Raw genomic sequence first — 17341 nt, 5'->3', positions numbered from 1 at the left:
GGGAAACTGGGCAGCAGTGTTCAAGGGTCAGCAGCAGTGAGTGGCTGCCACCTTAGGTGGTGACAATGACTGTTTCAGACATGAAAGGATAAGAGTTCTTTTTGAGGAAGAACAAGCTGTTTTCAGAGTCTTGAAGTGGTGGGAGAAGGTTTTTGACAGGAGCTGTGTGTGCTGGTGGAAATGGAGACATTGACAACCTGTAGCCCAACAGGGAGGGGGCAGGAGAAAAAAACACCTCTGACCCTTGCCTGTTTCTTGCCTGTGCCTTCTACTGGACAAACCCAACTGGACACAAGGGTCAGGATTGCCAAGTAGATATAGTTCATGCCATTCAATCTCTTGAGTCACAGAGCCAAGTAGAGAGATCAAGAGAAGAAAGCGGACAGTGCAGCCTTGCTGGGAGCCCTACTGAATTATGTCTTATATGCACACAGTGAGCTAGACACACAGGAGTCTCTGCACATTCTTATGGGTTATTTTACAACAGAAATACCAACTGAGATGGAAGAAAACCACAGGCCTCTTATTCTAAATCTAAGTTCATCCTACGTGTAGAAGTTGAGGTTGGTACCAGGGTTGGGGGCTGACTTAATGGATAAGAAGATCAGTTATAATCACCATATCACATTCCCAGAGAGGTCAGGTGGCTGCTAGTTCTGTACTCTGCTGGGATTGTGAGCTTGTGGGTAACTGTGTAGAGCAAATAACATGGTTATTCAGTAGTGCTTAATAACAGCCTGTACTCCTGAACTTGAGAGAATCCTTGACCCTAAATCACATTCAACTAATAAAAATATACATTCCTGAGTTACCCCAATAGCAAAAACTATGTGAGTAAATGACTTTAGTTGCAGTATCCTAAAAGATTATAAGATTAAGGTGTTGCTCCTAAACACACACACACACACACACACACAAATTCATGTCTGTGGGATATCCATCAGACTTGGTCTGCCCAAGGCCAGAATGCATGTATTTAATAATGATGCATTTGTTGTCAACACACAGGACAAGTATAGCTACCCTGTAACTGCTGATGGTCATGTAGGTCATCTTTTGTAGGCTGTTTGATATTTTTAATCTGCTTTTGCCCCAGTAAAATAGCTGTCTGTAGCTTGCATTGCATCACTTTCACAATCCTTTTATAAGCCTCCTGATCATTGATTCTTTCAGCTCTCCCTATCTACTTTTGTTTTGTTTTTTGTTTATTTGTTTTTACTTTATAAAATATTTTTTAAAATTTTTTATAATAAATCTTTATAGTTCAGATTATTACAGGTGTTACTCTTCCTCTCCACCACCCTCCCCTGCATAGCTTCCCTCCACCTGATTCCCAACCCAACCCCATGCCCTTACCCCTGCCACTGTCATCATCCATAGGTGTAATAATTTTTATCCAAATTCTTCCTGCACCGCTCAGACCCCCTTCTCCCTGAGAATTGTTAGTCCAATCCCTTTCTATGTTCCTGATTTTATTATATTCACCAGTCCATTTTGTTCTTCAGATTTTTTATTCTCTTGATTTTTGGAGTCACTTGTTGGTAGGTATGTATTTGATATATTTTTGTTGTTCATATATTTTACTTTTACCTTTTTTTCTTCTTCCTCTTCTTAAAGAATATCCTTCAACATTTCATGTAATTCTGGTTTGGTGTTGATGAATTCCTTTAACTTTTTCTTGTCTGTGAAGCTCTTTATTAGACCTTCAATTCTGAATGATAACTTTGCTGGGTAGAGTAATCTTGGTTGTAGGTTCTTATTGTTCATCATTTTGAATATTTCTTGCCACTCCCTTCTGGCCTGCATAGTTTCTGTTGAGAAATCAGCTGACCGTAATATCGGTACTCCCTTGTAAGTAACTAGCTGTTTTTCTCTTGCTGCTTGTAAGATTCTCTCTTTGTCTTTTGCCCTTGGAATTTTAATTACGGTGTGTCTTGGTGTGGTCCTCTTTGGATTCCTCTTGTTTGGGGTTCTGGGTGCTTCCTGAACTTTTAAGTCTATTTCTTTCATTGGGTAGGAAAAGTTTTTAGTCATTATTTCTTCTAATAGGTTTTCAATGTTTTGTTCTCTCTCTTCTGGCACCCCAAAAATCCAGATGTTGGTACGCTTTAAGCCATCCCGGAGGCTCCTTACACTATCCTCACACTTTTTGATTCTTCTTTCTTTCTTCCTCTCTGGGTGGGTGATTTTTGCTTCCTTATATTTTAGATCTTTGGTTTGATTCTTGAGGCATGTTGATCTATAGTTGAGTTTCTGTATATTCTTTATTTCAGAGATTGTATGCTTAATTTCTGGCTGGTCCTTTTCAGTTTTTTTGGTATTCTCACTAAGGTCCTTGAAGGTCTCACAAAGCTTCTTGGAGGTCTCATCAAGTTTCTCAAAGGTTTTTAGAAGATTCTTGAGTAACCTTATAAATGTGATTCTGAACTCTTGTGTCGTCCAGTAGTTTACTTTCCTCCATCTCTCCCATTCGTGACATGCTTCTGTGTCTCCTCATTTTGGCTGCCTCTCTATGTTGATGGAGTGGCTTTGTGTGGTTGGTGACCTGTAGGGGCCAGTAGCTCAGCTTCCCCAATCACCTGAGGTGGACACTTTTGGTATATCTCTTTGTGGGCTGAGTGCAAAGTCTTGGTGTAATTAAGCCTTGATTGCTGTTGATACACTGGGAGGAATTGACCTCCAGGCCAATTGGCTGTGAGGACCCACTGTGTCTATAAAGTAAGAATTGCTATGCTGGAGACAAGCCTTGTTTCAGTGGGGCTTTGATGCTCACTGAGTCTGTATCCTAAATGTGTCACTTATGGGTGTGGGGGGTGAAACTGAGCGCTTGGAACACTGGCTTCTGGATCTCCAATGGGGTGCAGTTCAGCTACTGTCTGAGGCCACCCTGCAGGAGTTACAGCGAAAACCACAGTCCTCTCCTCAGTTAAACTGCAACAGAGAGGGTCATTTATATGCAAAAGCCGCTGCTAGGAGCTTGGGTGTGTTTGTAGGTTGTGTGATGCGGAGTCTCAGGGTGTCACTAGGCTGGGGCATGGCCAACAGCGATGGCTGCCCATTAGCCGCCTCTTTGACCATGTCCTCTCATCTCTCCATGTCTCGCACCCCAGCACAGCAAACAAATATTCTTGTGCACAGCTCTGCAAGCAAGCCACCCTCACTTTCCAACCTGATGGCAGACAGTTTAGCTTCTCCCCAGAAACTGGATTTCAGAGAGATCGGGAGCTTGTCTTTCTTCTGGTTGAAGAAAGCAATGCCCTGTGCTATCTGAGATCCGCCACCAGCCCGTATGGCATCCATGCCCCCCTAACTCAGTTTTTCAACACTTGTGCCCTGAAATCTCTTTCTCTTTCAGTCTAGTTGTAGGGCTTCCTTTCAGCCAGCTTTTCCTTGGGTTTTAGGTGATAGACGTTTTGTTTTATAGTTGTATTTTTGAAATTGTTGTGCACAGCAGCCGTTTAGGTGTGTTTACCTACTCCACCATCTTTGTTTTCCAGAAATTATTTTTTTTAATTTAATAAATCTTTATTGCTCAGATTATTATAATTGTTTCTCCTTTTTCCCCCTATAGGTCCCTTCCACCCACTTCCCAACTCACCCTCTACCCTTACCTTTCCCCCATTGTCCTCATCCATAGGTATACGATTTTAGTCCAGTCTCTTCCTGCACCCCCACCCCTTTCCCTCTGATAATTAATCAGTCCCTTTCTTTGCTCATGATTCTATTATATTCACAGTTTATTCTGTTTCTCATATTTTTAATTCACTTGATTTTTAGATTCACTCGTTGATAGACATGTATTTGTTGATCATAATTTTGATCTTTACTTTTTTCTTCTTCTTCATCTTCTTAAAGAATACCTTTCAGCATTTCATATAATACTGGTTTGCTCGTGAGGAACTCCTTTAGCTTTTTCTTATCTTGAAGCTCTTTATCTGCCATTCAATTCTGAATGATAACTTTGCTGGGTAGAGTAATCTTGGTTCTTTCTATTCATCACTTGAATATTTATTGCCACTCTCTTCTGGCCTGCATAGTTTCTGTTGAAAAATCAGCTGGTAACTAATTGTTTTTCTCTTGCTGCTTGTAAGATTCTCTTTGTCTTTTGCCCTTGGTATTTTAATTATGATGTGTCTTGGTGTGGTCCTCTTTGGATTCCTTTTGTTTGGAGTTCTGTTCACTTTCTAGACTTGTAAGTCTATTTCTTTCACCGGATGGGGGAAGTTTTCAGTCATTATTTCTTCAAATAGGTTTTCAGTATCTTGCTCTCTCTCTTCTTCTGGCACTCCCATAATTCCGATGTTGGTACACTTAAAGTTGTCCCAGAGGCTCCTTACACTATCTTCAACTTTCTGGATTCTCTTGCTTCTCCGGAGGAGTGTCCTTTGCTTCTTTGTATTCAAAATCTTTTACTTGATTCTTACTTTCCTCTAGTCTGCTGTTGGGTCTCTGTATAATATTTTTTATTTCAGTCAGTATATATTTAATTTTTAGTTGGTCCTTTTTCATATACTCCAGGGTCTCGTTAAGTTTATTGGCCTTTTGTAGGAAATTCTTGAAAAACCTTATAACTGTGGTTTTGAACTCTATATCTAGTCATTTGTTCTCCTCCATTCTTTCATTTGAGATCTGTTTCCTTGTCTCCTCATTTTCACTGCTTACCTGAGTTGGTGGGGTGGCTTTGTGTGCTTGGTGTCCTATATGGACCAGTGGGTCAGCCTCCCCAATTACCTGAGGTGGACACTCTTGGTGCTCCCCTTTGTAGACTGCATGTACAGCCTTGTTGTAGTTAACACTTTGTAATTGGGCATTTTCCCGCCAAATCGCATAGTAACGCGGAGCTTTTTTGACATTTTCTCGCCAGTAAAATATTCATATCTTTCGATCTATTTGATATTTTTTTATGAAACTTTCAGTATTTTAGTTTAAAAAGAGGTCTCTACTTACTTTGCAAAATATGTGTTATTCTATTTTTCATGTACACAAAATTACTACATTCTAGGTAAACATAGAAAAAAACACTCAACATAATTTTATTTATACAAAATTACAATATTTTTTCGAAATTTTCAACAGATCTTATAAAAAACAAACAAACTATAACCTAATACATCCAAATGAAAGCAGTATAATGGAGTCACTGTAGAAACAAACAAAAATGCAAAAACTAAATCCTTTGTTGGAATCATTGTGTCTTTTTTTTGTAAATATTACCGCTATTTATTTTTATGGCTCTTGTTTTTTTTCGGGCCCAAATTTATTGTATTGGCAGGTAGACGCATAATAGTGCGTAGTCCGTCACCTGTTTGGCGCCCTTGTTTACAAGTTTCCCGCGCCCCACCGCTTAGTGGAACAAAACGAGTTAACTCGTCTCCCGCACTTTGGTATAAAAAGAGATATGACTAGTTTACTCATTTCCCGTAAAAAATGTGTTAAGTCTTGATTGTTGTTGGTATCACTGGGAAGAACTGACCTCCAGCCAATTGGATGTGAGTATCAGCTCTGTCTATGCTGGGATACCTTCTGTATTGGAGACAGTCTTATAGGATCAGACTTGAAAAATTGCAAAATCCTCTCTGCTCGGCTTGGATGGGGCAGAGTCTCAAGGCTGAGCCAATAGTCTTGGCTTCCCGTCAGTCCTGCCCTTGTGCATGCACCTCAGACTTCTGCCTTCCATAGACCCCCTGAGTTTCCGCCTGATAGTCCAGATTCCCCCTGCAAGAGCATGGGTGCCACAGGGGCTCACTCAGAACTCGGTTGGGTCTCTGTATAATATTTTTTATTGGAACTGGAATTCAGTGCAATCAGGAGCTTCCAATTCCTTCTGCTATGGAGATGCTGCGGCAACCTCCACAGTCAGACCTCTTGCGTGCACTCTCGCGTGCAACTTTAGACCCTGCCCACTGTGGCTCTCGACTCCCCCAAGTCTCCAACTCTCTGAGTCTCCATGTGTCTTTCTCTGCAGTCCATCCTCCACCCGTATGACCCTGGGTTCATAGGGTTTTGGCAGGAGCTGGAGTTCAGTGCAGTCAGGGGCTTCCTTTGCCCTCCCACCAGCTAGGCACTCAGCCGCCTTTCCTCTCTGCATGCACGAGTCTCCCTCCCTCAGTGCTTTTCAGCTCCCGTGATCCATGAGCCTCTCTCCTTTTTTCTAGTTGTAGAATTTCCTGGTGTTTTAGATGATATCCATTCTGGTTTTTTAGTTGTTGTTTTGAAATTGTTGTGCAAGATGGCCATTTATGATTTAACCTAGGGAGCCATCTTCGTTTTCCCTTTCCTCCTATCTACTTTTGATTATAGAAAAGTTTTTCTTAAAAGCCTCAAAGGATTTAAAAATTAATCATTAAAATAAAATAAAATATGCATCTATATGAAAAAATAAAACTTTGAAATTTAAAAAAAGCCTCATTTTTTTCTATGCTAGAACTTTTCTGCAAGTTTCTTTGTTCATCATCTCACATTTATCCATCTTTATGAACTGAATTTTATAGCTAGTTTTAGAGATCTTGAGATCTTTATTTAAAAGAATCTAAAAAACAAAATGACAATTCTTTAGTGCTTCGAAGAACTTAAAATTTAAAGTAAGTAAAAAATAAAGTGCTTAGTATTCAAATTGAGAGGCAGGAAAATGGGTTGGTAATATGCTCTGTACTCTGTATTTGAATATATAAATCCTTCAGATTTGGGTCCACACAGATACTATGGGGGTGAGGGCATGTGCTGGGGGGTGGAAGTGGCCAGGGAGAGGTCAATCGGGAGAAAAGAAGATAAATGTAATACTTTAAACAATAATGAATTAAGGAGAGAAACCAAGATGGTGGCATAGGTAAACACCTAATTGCAGCCTCACACAACAATTTCAAAAAATACAACTAAAATACAAAATGCACATTATCCAAAACTACAGGAATGTTGACTGACTGGAAATTCTACAACTAGAAGGAAAGAGAAAATGAGAAAGAAAATCAGAGGAGCTGTAAAAGCCTAAGGTACGAAGACAGGGTGCATGCATGGGGAGAGGACTGAGCTGGAGAGGAGAGGGCGGCTGACATTCCCTAGCGGGAAGTAGATAAAAACTTCGGACTGTGCTGAACCCCAGTTCCGACTGCACTGAACCCCAGTTCTGGGTGAGACCCTGGGGTCCCAGGCTCATACAGAGGGAATCTAGGCTATAAGGCGGAAACTCAGCGGAGCAGCGAAAGGCAGAGTCCCGGTGGCGCGCACATTGCGTGCAGAGGACGGACTGTTGACTGTGCCACTGGATTGCCCTAGTGGCACAAAAACTCTGGACTGCACTCAACCCCACTTCCAACTGCACTGAACCCCAGTTCCGGGCTCATTGGGGGAGAGACTAGACTGTATGGTAGTGGACGAAACTCGAGGACATCTTTCTCTCAGAGGTGCTTGCAGCAAGTACCGAAGGACCCTGAGGAACACTGAGACTCAGGAACTTCATAGGGCGGGGCTAACAGGAAGCCAAGCTGTAGGCTCCACCCTAAAACTTCGCCCCATCCAAGCTGAGCACAGTGGCTTTTGCAATTTTCCAAGTTTAGTCAAATAAGGCTCCCCAACATAGACACAGCTGATCCTCACAGCCAATTGTCCAGGAGGTCAGTTTCTCCCAGTGATACTAACAACAATAGACTTAACTACAATAAGGCTGTACACACAGTCCACAAAGGGGTGCCCAAGAGTGTCCACCTCAGGTAACTGGGAGGCTGACCCACTGAACCATATAGGACACCTTAGCACACAAAGCCACCCTACCAACTCAGGAAGCTGTGAAAATGCCGAGACAAGGAAACAGATCACAAACAAAAGAAATGGAGGATAACAAGCGACTATTCAATAGAGTTCAAAACCGCGGTTATAAGGTTTTTCAAGAATTTACTAGAATAGGCCAATAAAATAAATGAGACCTATGAGGATATGAAAAGGGATCAACTAAAAATAAAGAATACATTATCTGAAATAAAAAGTATTATACAGAGTCCTAAAAACAGAATGGAAGATCGCAAGAATCAAGTCAAAGATTTGGAGCATAAAGAGCCAGAAGACTCCTCTGCAGAAGCAAGAAGACAAGAGAATCCAGAAAGTTTAAGATATTGTAAGAAACCTCTGGACAACTTCAAGCAAACCAACATCAGAATTATGGGGGTCCCAGAAGAAGAGAGGGAGAGCAAGATACTGAAAACATATTGGAAGAAATAGTGACAGAAAACTTCTCCCACCTGGTGAAAGAATTAGACTTACAAGTCCAGGAAGCACACAGAACCCCAAACAAAAGGAACCTAAAGCGGAACACACCAAAGCACATTATAATTAAAATTCCAAGAGCAAAAGACAAAGAGAGAATATTAAAAGCAGCAAGAGAAAAGCAAGTAGTTACCTATAAAGGAGCACCCATATGATTGTCAGCTGATTTCTCAACAGAAACCATGCAGGCCAGACGGGAATGGCAAGAAATATTCAAGGTGATGAATAGCAAAAACCTACAGCCAAAAATACTCTAACCAGCAAAGCTATCACTCAGAATTGAAGGCCAGATAAAGAGCTTCACAAATAAAAAAAAAAGCTAAAGGAGTTCATCACCGCCAAACCAGAATTATATGAATTGCTGAAGAGGGTTCTTTAGGAAGAGGAAGAAAATAAAGATAAAAATTATGAACAACAGCCGAAACCGGTTTGGCTCAGTGGTAGAGCGTCGGTCTGCGGACTGAGGGGTCCCGGGTTCGATTCCAGTCGGGGGCATGTACCTTGGTTGCGGGCACATCCCCTATGGGGGGTGTGCAAGAGGCAACTGGTCGATGTTTCTCTCTCATCGACGTTTCTAGCTCTCTATCTCTCTCCTTTCCTCTCTGTAAAAAATCAATAAAATATTTTTTTTTAAAAAAATTATGAACAACAAATATGTAACTATGAACAAGTGAATCTAAAAACCAAGGGAATTAAAAAATCTTATGAACAATATTAACTGGTAAATATAATAGAATCAGAGGTATGGAAGGGGAGTGGACTGACGATTCTCGGGGAAAAGGGGAATGGGGGGTGAGGGAAGAGACAGAACATAAACTATGCATCTATGGATGAGGACAATGTGGGGTGGGCAAAGGGCAGAGGGTGGGGTGGGAACCTGATGGAGGGGAGCAATGGAGGGGGGAAAAATGAGGAACATTTGTAATAATATGAACAATAAAGATTTATTTAAAAAACAAAACAATAATGAATTAAAAAGCAATTGTACCAAGTTTTCACAGGGCATTTCCCCTCCTTCCCCAATGGCCTGCTTCCTAGTGCTGAAGGGACAGAACCATTAGAGTTAGAGGTTAGCTGTGCTAGAGAGTACTATTGACCATTGACAACTATGTGAGCTTTCTCATTGCTTTGTTCTTTAATACCTGAAGTGCCTCCCCTTTCAATATTTTCTGTTTATGGACTCACTGATAGGACATCTAAACTGAAGAACATGGAGAGTGTAGCTCTCATTGTTTCTCAGCACGTTCCTCTATTGTCCCTCAATCTCAACAGAGAAGTACCTTGGCATACCATCATCACATCTAGAACCTTTCTGTGCCGGGCCAACTCATCCAAGGGTTTGTTAAGCTAAGAAGTGGGGTGGGGGAGGGGGGGGGGTTAAGAAAAGACAAAAGAGAATAATCTGGGGCTAGGTGGATCTCATGAGCCTGGCTGAGGCCACAGAGATCCAGACTGCAAGCTGAGCCTTTATTTTTTAGCCAGAGGTAAACAAGGTAGTGGTCACCATAGTTAAAATGTTCTTGTGAGTTTCACTTGTTTTGGCAGCACTTGCTGCACCTCTCACAGCCCATTAGCTACCCAAGAAGGATCTAGGGGGTGTCATAAGGTCAAACTTGAATATGCTAAGACAGCTGTGCCCTCTAAGCTGGGACTTGTTTTGTGGCTTTACCAACATGTCAGTCTGAGGCTTAACCCTATAGCCGCTCTCTAAACCTTTCTATGTTGGAAATAATTATTTTCTCCCCTTTCCTAAGTGTCCTTCCTCCTGTCTGAACCCAGTTCTCCATTTATCCTTTAGTTTTAGTTTCTTCTGTCTAAGACCTTGTACTTGCTGTTGCTTTCTCTTCAACACAGCTAACCTCTAAATCTTTTGGCTCTGTCCCTTTAGCATTTAAGTGTGCTCCCACTATTACCATGTTAAGAAATAATTATAATTATAACTCTTCCTCTATAACATGGTGCTTACCACTCATTGCTTACAAATCCCTATTTTTTCTTCCACCACAAAACTTCATGAATACTTATTTACACTCATCTGTTCTTTTACTGCCTAATCATGCTTTAATTTTTTCTAATCTGAATTCTGCCCCTACAGCTTTACCAAAGTTGCCTCTTCTGCATTTGCTCTTGAATGTCTCAGGCACTGGAAGATCCAAATCATAATTTATAATTTTTTCTGTCCAACTTGTTTCTCCCCTGTTATTCTCAGTGTTAGTATGTGGTTTAAGTCAGAAACCTTAGCATCATCCTTTATTTCTCTTGCTTCTGTTATGCTGCCCCACCTCACATCCATTTATTCACCAAGTCTTGTCATTTCTGGCTCCATTCCCACTGTCCCCAACCACTATCAGTCGTGGCTGAGGTTATTGCAGCACATCCTAGCTGGTCTCTCTTCTGTCTCCTCTCCATAAATCCCTTCTTCACACCACAGTGGGTGTATATTTTTAACTCAAAATTGATATGCTTACTCTCCTGCCTAAAACTATTTGGTGGTTTCTCATTATTTTGGGCATGCTGTAGAAGCCCATTAGGATATGACCTCTGACTGCCTTTCCAGCATCTCCATGGGTCACTGACCCCATCACTTGGGACTTGGTGTAGTCCTTATATGGTTATACTAGACTCTTGGTCTCCACTTCAGAGCTTGGACATATGCTGATTTCTGGAATGCAGCATCTGTCTTGCCCTCTTTGTGTCTTAGCTTAAATTTTACTATTCTTCCTGGTTTTTCCTATCCACCTTATGTCCAACTATTAAGTGGTTACTGTAATGCGTGACATTTCATTAAACTCAGAGCATTTTAACATAATCATTCAATGTCTGCCTTCCTCACTTGACCACAAGTATTAAGAGCACAACAGTCCTGCACAGGGTCTGACATACAGTGGGTCCCTAATAAATGCTTACTGAATGTGTGAGTGAGTGATGTAATAGGAGAAAAACTAAGGCACAAAGAAGTAGACACTGTCATCTGCACTCTTGACTTTACCCAGTTGTTAATCCTAGTTTGGATTAACTAAAATGTGTTCAAAGAAAACAAGCAAACTCATAGACAGAGACAACATAAAGATGGTTACCAGAGGGGGAGTCTGGTGGGAGAGAAATAAAAGGTTAAAAGGGGTCAAATATATGGTGATGGAAACACTGGACTTTGGGTGGTGAGCACACAATAGAGTATACAGATGTTGTATTACAAAGATGTACACCTAAAACTTATATAATGTTATTAACCAATGTTACCCCAATAAGCTTAATTTGAAAAGTAAGTAAAAATGTATACTAATAAATGGGTAATATGTAATTATGCCAGACATTTTCCAGACGTCCTTCCTGACAAAGGCGGGGCCGGGGAGAAGCCACCAGGAGTCCCCGGGACCTGTGGCCAGCCTAGGAGAAGTTTACTATTCTTATTTCTATTACTATCTACCCTTTAGGGATGTTTCCAGGTCTTGGTGGCGTGGCGTGGCGGCAGCAGAGGCACAGTAAGGGGCATGTTTCATTTAAGGAAATTCCTAAATTGCCCTGTATTCACTCGTGGACAAAATTTCAAAATCTAACTGACAGTAAGCTGCCAGCCCAGGGGTCCCCGGGGGCCTGTGGCTGGCCAGAGGGAGAAAATCCCAGGTCCAGAGGACCTGTAGGCAGCCAGAGGGAGGGAAGCCCGAGTCCTACGTGTGGAGGCCAAGGCAGAGGCTGTTAGGGGCGATCAGGCTGGCAGGCAGGCAGAATGATTAAGGGTGATCAGGAAGGTAGGCAGGTGAGCTGGTAGGAGCCAACGGTCCCAGATTGCAATGTCCAACTGGCAGTTTAGGATCTTGATCTGGCCTAAACTGACAGTTGGACATCCCCAACGGGGTTCCAGATTGGAGAGGGTTCAGGCTGGGCTGAGGGACTATCACCTCCCTCTTCCTGTGCACGAATTTCGTGCACTGGGCCTCTAGTATAGAATAAAGTAAAATGGTGTTTCTTCCTCCTTTATAAGCCCATAGATACTATTTTTTACTTCATTGTTATAGTTTTGGTGAATCTTGTCTTTTTCTCTGTTGACTGGAGGAACCTTCTTCTTTAGAGATTATTTGATTTTAAAATGCTGTCTAATCTCTTGATACTAAAAAAAAAAGTTACAACACAATATTCAAATATTCCTTGTACATATATCCAAATACATGTTGACAAAGAGATCTGTTTACTGTTCCCAGAAGGAAACTTCTTGCTCTGTTTTTCTTTTTGTGTGTTTTTAGTTCTGCCTTTCCTTGAAGCATCTCACAGAAGTGCCGTTTTAATCATTTAAACCCTTTGACAAATATGTTTAAAAGAGTTACTTTTAAAAAAAAGTCCTTTTAATTTTGTGCCTAGGAAACGAGCTGCTTGTAAGTCAGTGAATGGCTCCCACAAGTATAAAGGGAATGCCAAAGATGTCAAACCCCCAGACCTCTGGATTCATCATGAGCGACTGGAGCTGAAACCAATTGATAAGTCTCCAGACCCAAACCCCATCATGACTGATACTCCAATTCCTCGTAACTCTCAAGATATCACACCAGTTGACAATTCCATGGACAACAACATCCATCAAAGGCGGAATTCGTACCGAGGTGCAGGTTTTCCCCAAATGTTGAGAGGCTATTTTCATTTAAATAATTTACCATTTTATCAAGTTGCCTTAAAACTTGGTGTTTCCTATACAGGTGAGATTTTTAAAAGTATGTAATATGGATTTAGTCAACATCTGATGATGGATAGCTAGCAGTTGTGAGGGACAGGTTCTATACCAGAGGAGACACCTTCTAGATCTTTTAGGTCTCATTGGGCTTCACCAGCTTGATACTCAAGCATTTGAAACAACCTAGCCCATGTCTGTGCATTTCATTCTGTCCTTTCAGTCGGAGTCCAGCTGTCATTGTGGTATCCAGAATGCTCTTGGTCTCTGCTCTTACAGACACCACAGTGAAGCATGGTAGGCAGCATTGTGTCAACTGTATTGACTCTTAAAAGGGACGCACTAGTGATCACTTTTCTCTTTATTTCACTTCCTGCAGAAACATCTTGCCCCCATTTTCTTGTTTGTGTATTCCGTACTAGATATGTTTTACTTCCCAAAGTGGCCTAGGGCACATGCTTATAACCACCCTTCATATTTGATGTCTAGGGCATGAATCAGAGGACAGCATGTCTACACTGGCTGGAAGGCGAGGAATGAGACCCAAAATGATGATGCCCTTTGACTCTCAGCCACCCCAACGTAAGTTAAAAGTGTCTCTTTCTCTAGTACTACCTGTCTAGTCAGTCATGTTGGGGAACAATTTTGAATGATCTTTTTTACTTCACTCAATCCTGACATAAAACCGCTTTGGCAACTTGAGGGAAGAAGTATCAAAGAGTTGCCATATTTTACAATTAATATTATTGAGACTAGCTCCTTTAATTATAGGGAAAAAAACGCTAAAAAGCCAATTTCCTAGTGTCCCAGGAATAGGGAAGTAACTAATCTCCGAAAAATTGCAGAGCTTGCCTGGCTGGTGTAGTTCAGTGGTTGAGCATCGACCCATGAATCAGAAGGTCGCACTTTGATTCCTGGTCAGGACCTATCCCCTAGTTGCTGACTCAGTCTCCAGTAGGGGATGTGTAGGAGGCAGTCCATCAATGATTTTTCTCTCATCATTGATGTTTCTGTGTCTCTCTCCCTTCCTTTCTCTGAAGTCAATAGAAACATAAACTTTTTAAAAGTACAGAGCATCCCTGCAGGAGAAATGGGGAAGCATATGCACATTCATGGTAAATAGGCACCTGTGCAATTTTTTAAATTATTAGACCTCGTATTTTATAGGAAGTTTGAGGTTAACAGTATGGAGAAGTGTTTGTTTTAATTCCTCACCTAGGACATGCATAGAGAGAAAGAAACATTGATGTGACAGATAAACATTATCAGTTGCCTCCTACACGGGCCCAACTGGGGATCAAACCACAACCCAGGCTTGTACCCTGACCAGTGCACAGGACCTCACTCAATTAACTGAGTCACTCTGGCTGGACAACAGTATGGAGTTTGTAAAGCAATATTTTCAACCTTATTTGAACTATGCCTCACTTAGATAAGTTTAAAAGTTCCTCAACCTTTTATAATAATATTTGAAATTCAAAATAAGTTAAATATCATGATTAAAAGCCAAAAAACAATGGGATAAATCAATGTTTATTCAAACTAAGCCTTTCAGACTAGCTGGCACAGTGGTGCTTTCAGTGGAGCCTCCTGAAACCAACTGGAATAGGTTCAATTATTCTTTTGGAACATTTGCGTTTTTAAACCTGGGGCCTTGTTATAAAAGGGAAACCATGGTATGTCTGACTGCCAGTTTACATCCAACAGTTGGACATCCCTCGAGGGGTCCCAGATTGGAGAGTGTGCAGTCTGAGGTGTGGGCACTGCCCTCCCCTCCCCCAGCCCTGTGCACGAATTTCCTGCACCCGGCCTCTAATCCTAGAATAAAAAACTACCTGCCTATCAGGATCAGTCTTACAAACTATTTGATATATGGAAGTATTTGCTCTAACCTGGACAGTAGGCCAGTAAACATCAACACTGTCAGATACCTATATACAAATACTGAAAGCATCAAAAACTGAAAGATCACTTTTCATTTTTAACCCAAATGAGCTTTTGATTTTTAATTTATTTCTTAAAAGATGTCTCATTTTAGAAATCTCAGCCATCTCTGTCAACAGTGTCAGAGATTTAAATAATCCCAGATACCATACATGCACAGGTGCACCATGGCACCCTGTACTTGGGAACTGGCAGAATATGTGAATGTCTGTATGCACACTCTCTCTCTCTCTCTCTCTCACTCATTCACTATACACAAACACTAGGCTCTAGGTGCTAAAAACCAGCTTTGAGAGAATAAAGGTCAGTTCACGAATAGGTCATTTCTGCACAATGTACTTTTTACTTAGGGTCCATGATGAAAGAAGGAACTACACTTGGAAGTGTGCAGGGGAAAACCATGGTTTCCCTCTTAAAACAAGGCCCCAGGTTTAAAAATCCAAATGTCCCAAAAGAGTAATTGAGTGGATTCCAGTTGCTTTTGATTATAAGAAGATGGTAGCTTTACTGCTTATTTGTTTGTTTAGTATAAGACTTAGGTCTTATCAATTGGCTTATTTTTTAAATTTGTGAATTTTTACTATTCTTATTCATAGATTTGATATTTTTAAATACGTAAAGGAGAAAAAAAATACACTGTTCCAGTTGACATTCCTTTTTCTCCTTTTTTATTTTATTTTTTTATTTTTTTGATGGAAAAGTATGCATAAATTTTAAATATTTAATTTGTGCCTCGAATAGTTGGATGGGTGAGTGGAATCGTTTAGAATCTGATGCCAGGTACCCAGAATACTTTGATTTTCAGGTTTTGAGATCCCCTTTTCCCTACACAGCTTCTGCTTTGGAGTCTGCACCCACCAGCCACCTGCTCTGGCTTTAAATGGCTGAGCACTGCTAGGAAGACCTTGCTCAGCAGCATTGTGTCCTTATTCAGCCAACAGATAATGATGGCTACCTCTTGTAGGCAGGTACTTTCAGTTACTTTGTCATTTACTTCATTTGGAAAGACTGGAAATGCCTTTAGAAAGAGAAGTTCAATTTTGCTTTTCTGTTCTGAGAGTCCTCTCCATCCAGAATATTTTCAAATAACTAAAAATCAGGAGGCTCATTCACCTCCTCCTAACCTTGATCTGGAAAACACTGATTCTGAAGCTCCCACTTGTGAATTGGTCTTTTCTCCCTTAGAGGAGATGCTGACTCTCAAACTGTCCTGCTTTTCCAAGTTGTGTTTTATTCCAAAGGACCATCTGAGCCTTCTTAGGCATTGAGGAGGGGCAGTGAGAATCCATAGTCGCTGGTCAGTTGTGCCACCTGCTTGTTTGCAAGTGGCCAGGACAGGAGATAGCTGGAGAAGAAAGGCATCTGTTTTATTGACTGGGGTTCCAGAGTAATGCTGAGTGGCCCCACAAAGATCTAGAGAGATCCTTGGTGACAAAAGACATTTCATAGACTCTAAAGGCTGTAATTGAGTTTATCACAAAGTTTGTGAAGCCCTTGCTTAGGAAACAAAAGATCCCTGTGTTTCTAGTCACCCATACCTATTTGCCTGTTTGGGGGCTTTTGAGCTGGTTATCTTGATCTTAAACATTGTTTCTACAACTACTTTAGGGAGTACCTAAGGGAAATTAGTTGCAGACTGAACTTCTGGTTTTATTTATTTCCACCTCTGGAATTGGTAATCTAGTCTCATTAAGTAAGAACTTTGTCTTCATAGAATGTTGTATATGTTGTAGAATTTTGGATTTGTTAGCTAAATGCAGCAAATTGAATCCCTTAGCTGCTATAGGAAGGAAAAAAGCAATTAGAAAATATCTATGTATATTTTAAAATGTGAATGGATATGGCTGAGCTCCCAGGCTGGAATTTGTAAGAGAGTGTCCTAGGCTGAGTACTGGAGTGGACCATAAGAATCATTTCCATTCGCATTCCTTTTAAGATATGAAAACTGATTAAACAGTTATTCATTTATGTAGCTTAAATACCTATTGCAGGCTTTATTCAACAAGTAAGAAAAGGCAATTAATTAAACATATATGCAAAAGAGAAGGGCTTACATCTTTCTAGCATGAGAAAAAAGTATAGAAACCTAAACCATCATTTCTTTGCTTATGGAATTACATTATGTAACATATTCAAATAGATGTTTTTAATACCATATATCCATGTTTATTGTAGAAGAATTAGAAATAAAAGCAATAGAAAAAAATTTTAATCCTGATCATTCTTCCCCACAAGATAATCACCATTACTTTTTTTTATTTTTATTGTCATTGTTAATCTTCACCTGAGAATATTTTTTTCATTGCTTTTTCAGAGAGAGTGGAAGGGGAGAAGAAGAGAGAGAATGAGAGTACAACACCAATGTGAGAGAAACACATCAATTGATTGCCTCTCCCACTTGCCCCAGCCAGGGGTGGGGAGTGAATCCACAACCCAAGTATATGCTCTTGAATGGGAATCAAACTCACAACCCTTGGGTGT

At 40.8% G+C, this 17341-nt stretch overlaps 1 protein-coding gene across 10 annotated transcripts in view; it reads left to right on the top strand.

Moving 5' to 3' along the window:
• NEO1 (neogenin 1) overlaps window positions 1-17341 on the top strand; it is a 339481-nt gene that overhangs the window by 302043 nt on the left and 20097 nt on the right. For all 10 annotated transcript variants that reach the window (XM_036456552.2, XM_045587162.1, XM_036456618.2 and 7 more), the window contains 2 exons: window positions 12613-12851; window positions 13406-13498. In XM_036456552.2, coding sequence (XP_036312445.1) covers window positions 12613-12851; window positions 13406-13498 — 332 coding nt within the window. The remainder of the gene's footprint in view (window positions 1-12612; window positions 12852-13405; window positions 13499-17341) is intronic.

The sequence above is a fragment of the Pipistrellus kuhlii genome, unplaced genomic scaffold, assembly GCF_014108245.1.
Source record: "Pipistrellus kuhlii isolate mPipKuh1 unplaced genomic scaffold, mPipKuh1.p scaffold_m20_p_1, whole genome shotgun sequence".
In the NCBI taxonomy this organism is placed as follows: Eukaryota; Metazoa; Chordata; class Mammalia; order Chiroptera; family Vespertilionidae; genus Pipistrellus; species Pipistrellus kuhlii.
The sequence above is the reverse complement of the archived record's forward strand: the minus strand, read 5'-3'. Positions and strand labels throughout refer to the sequence as shown.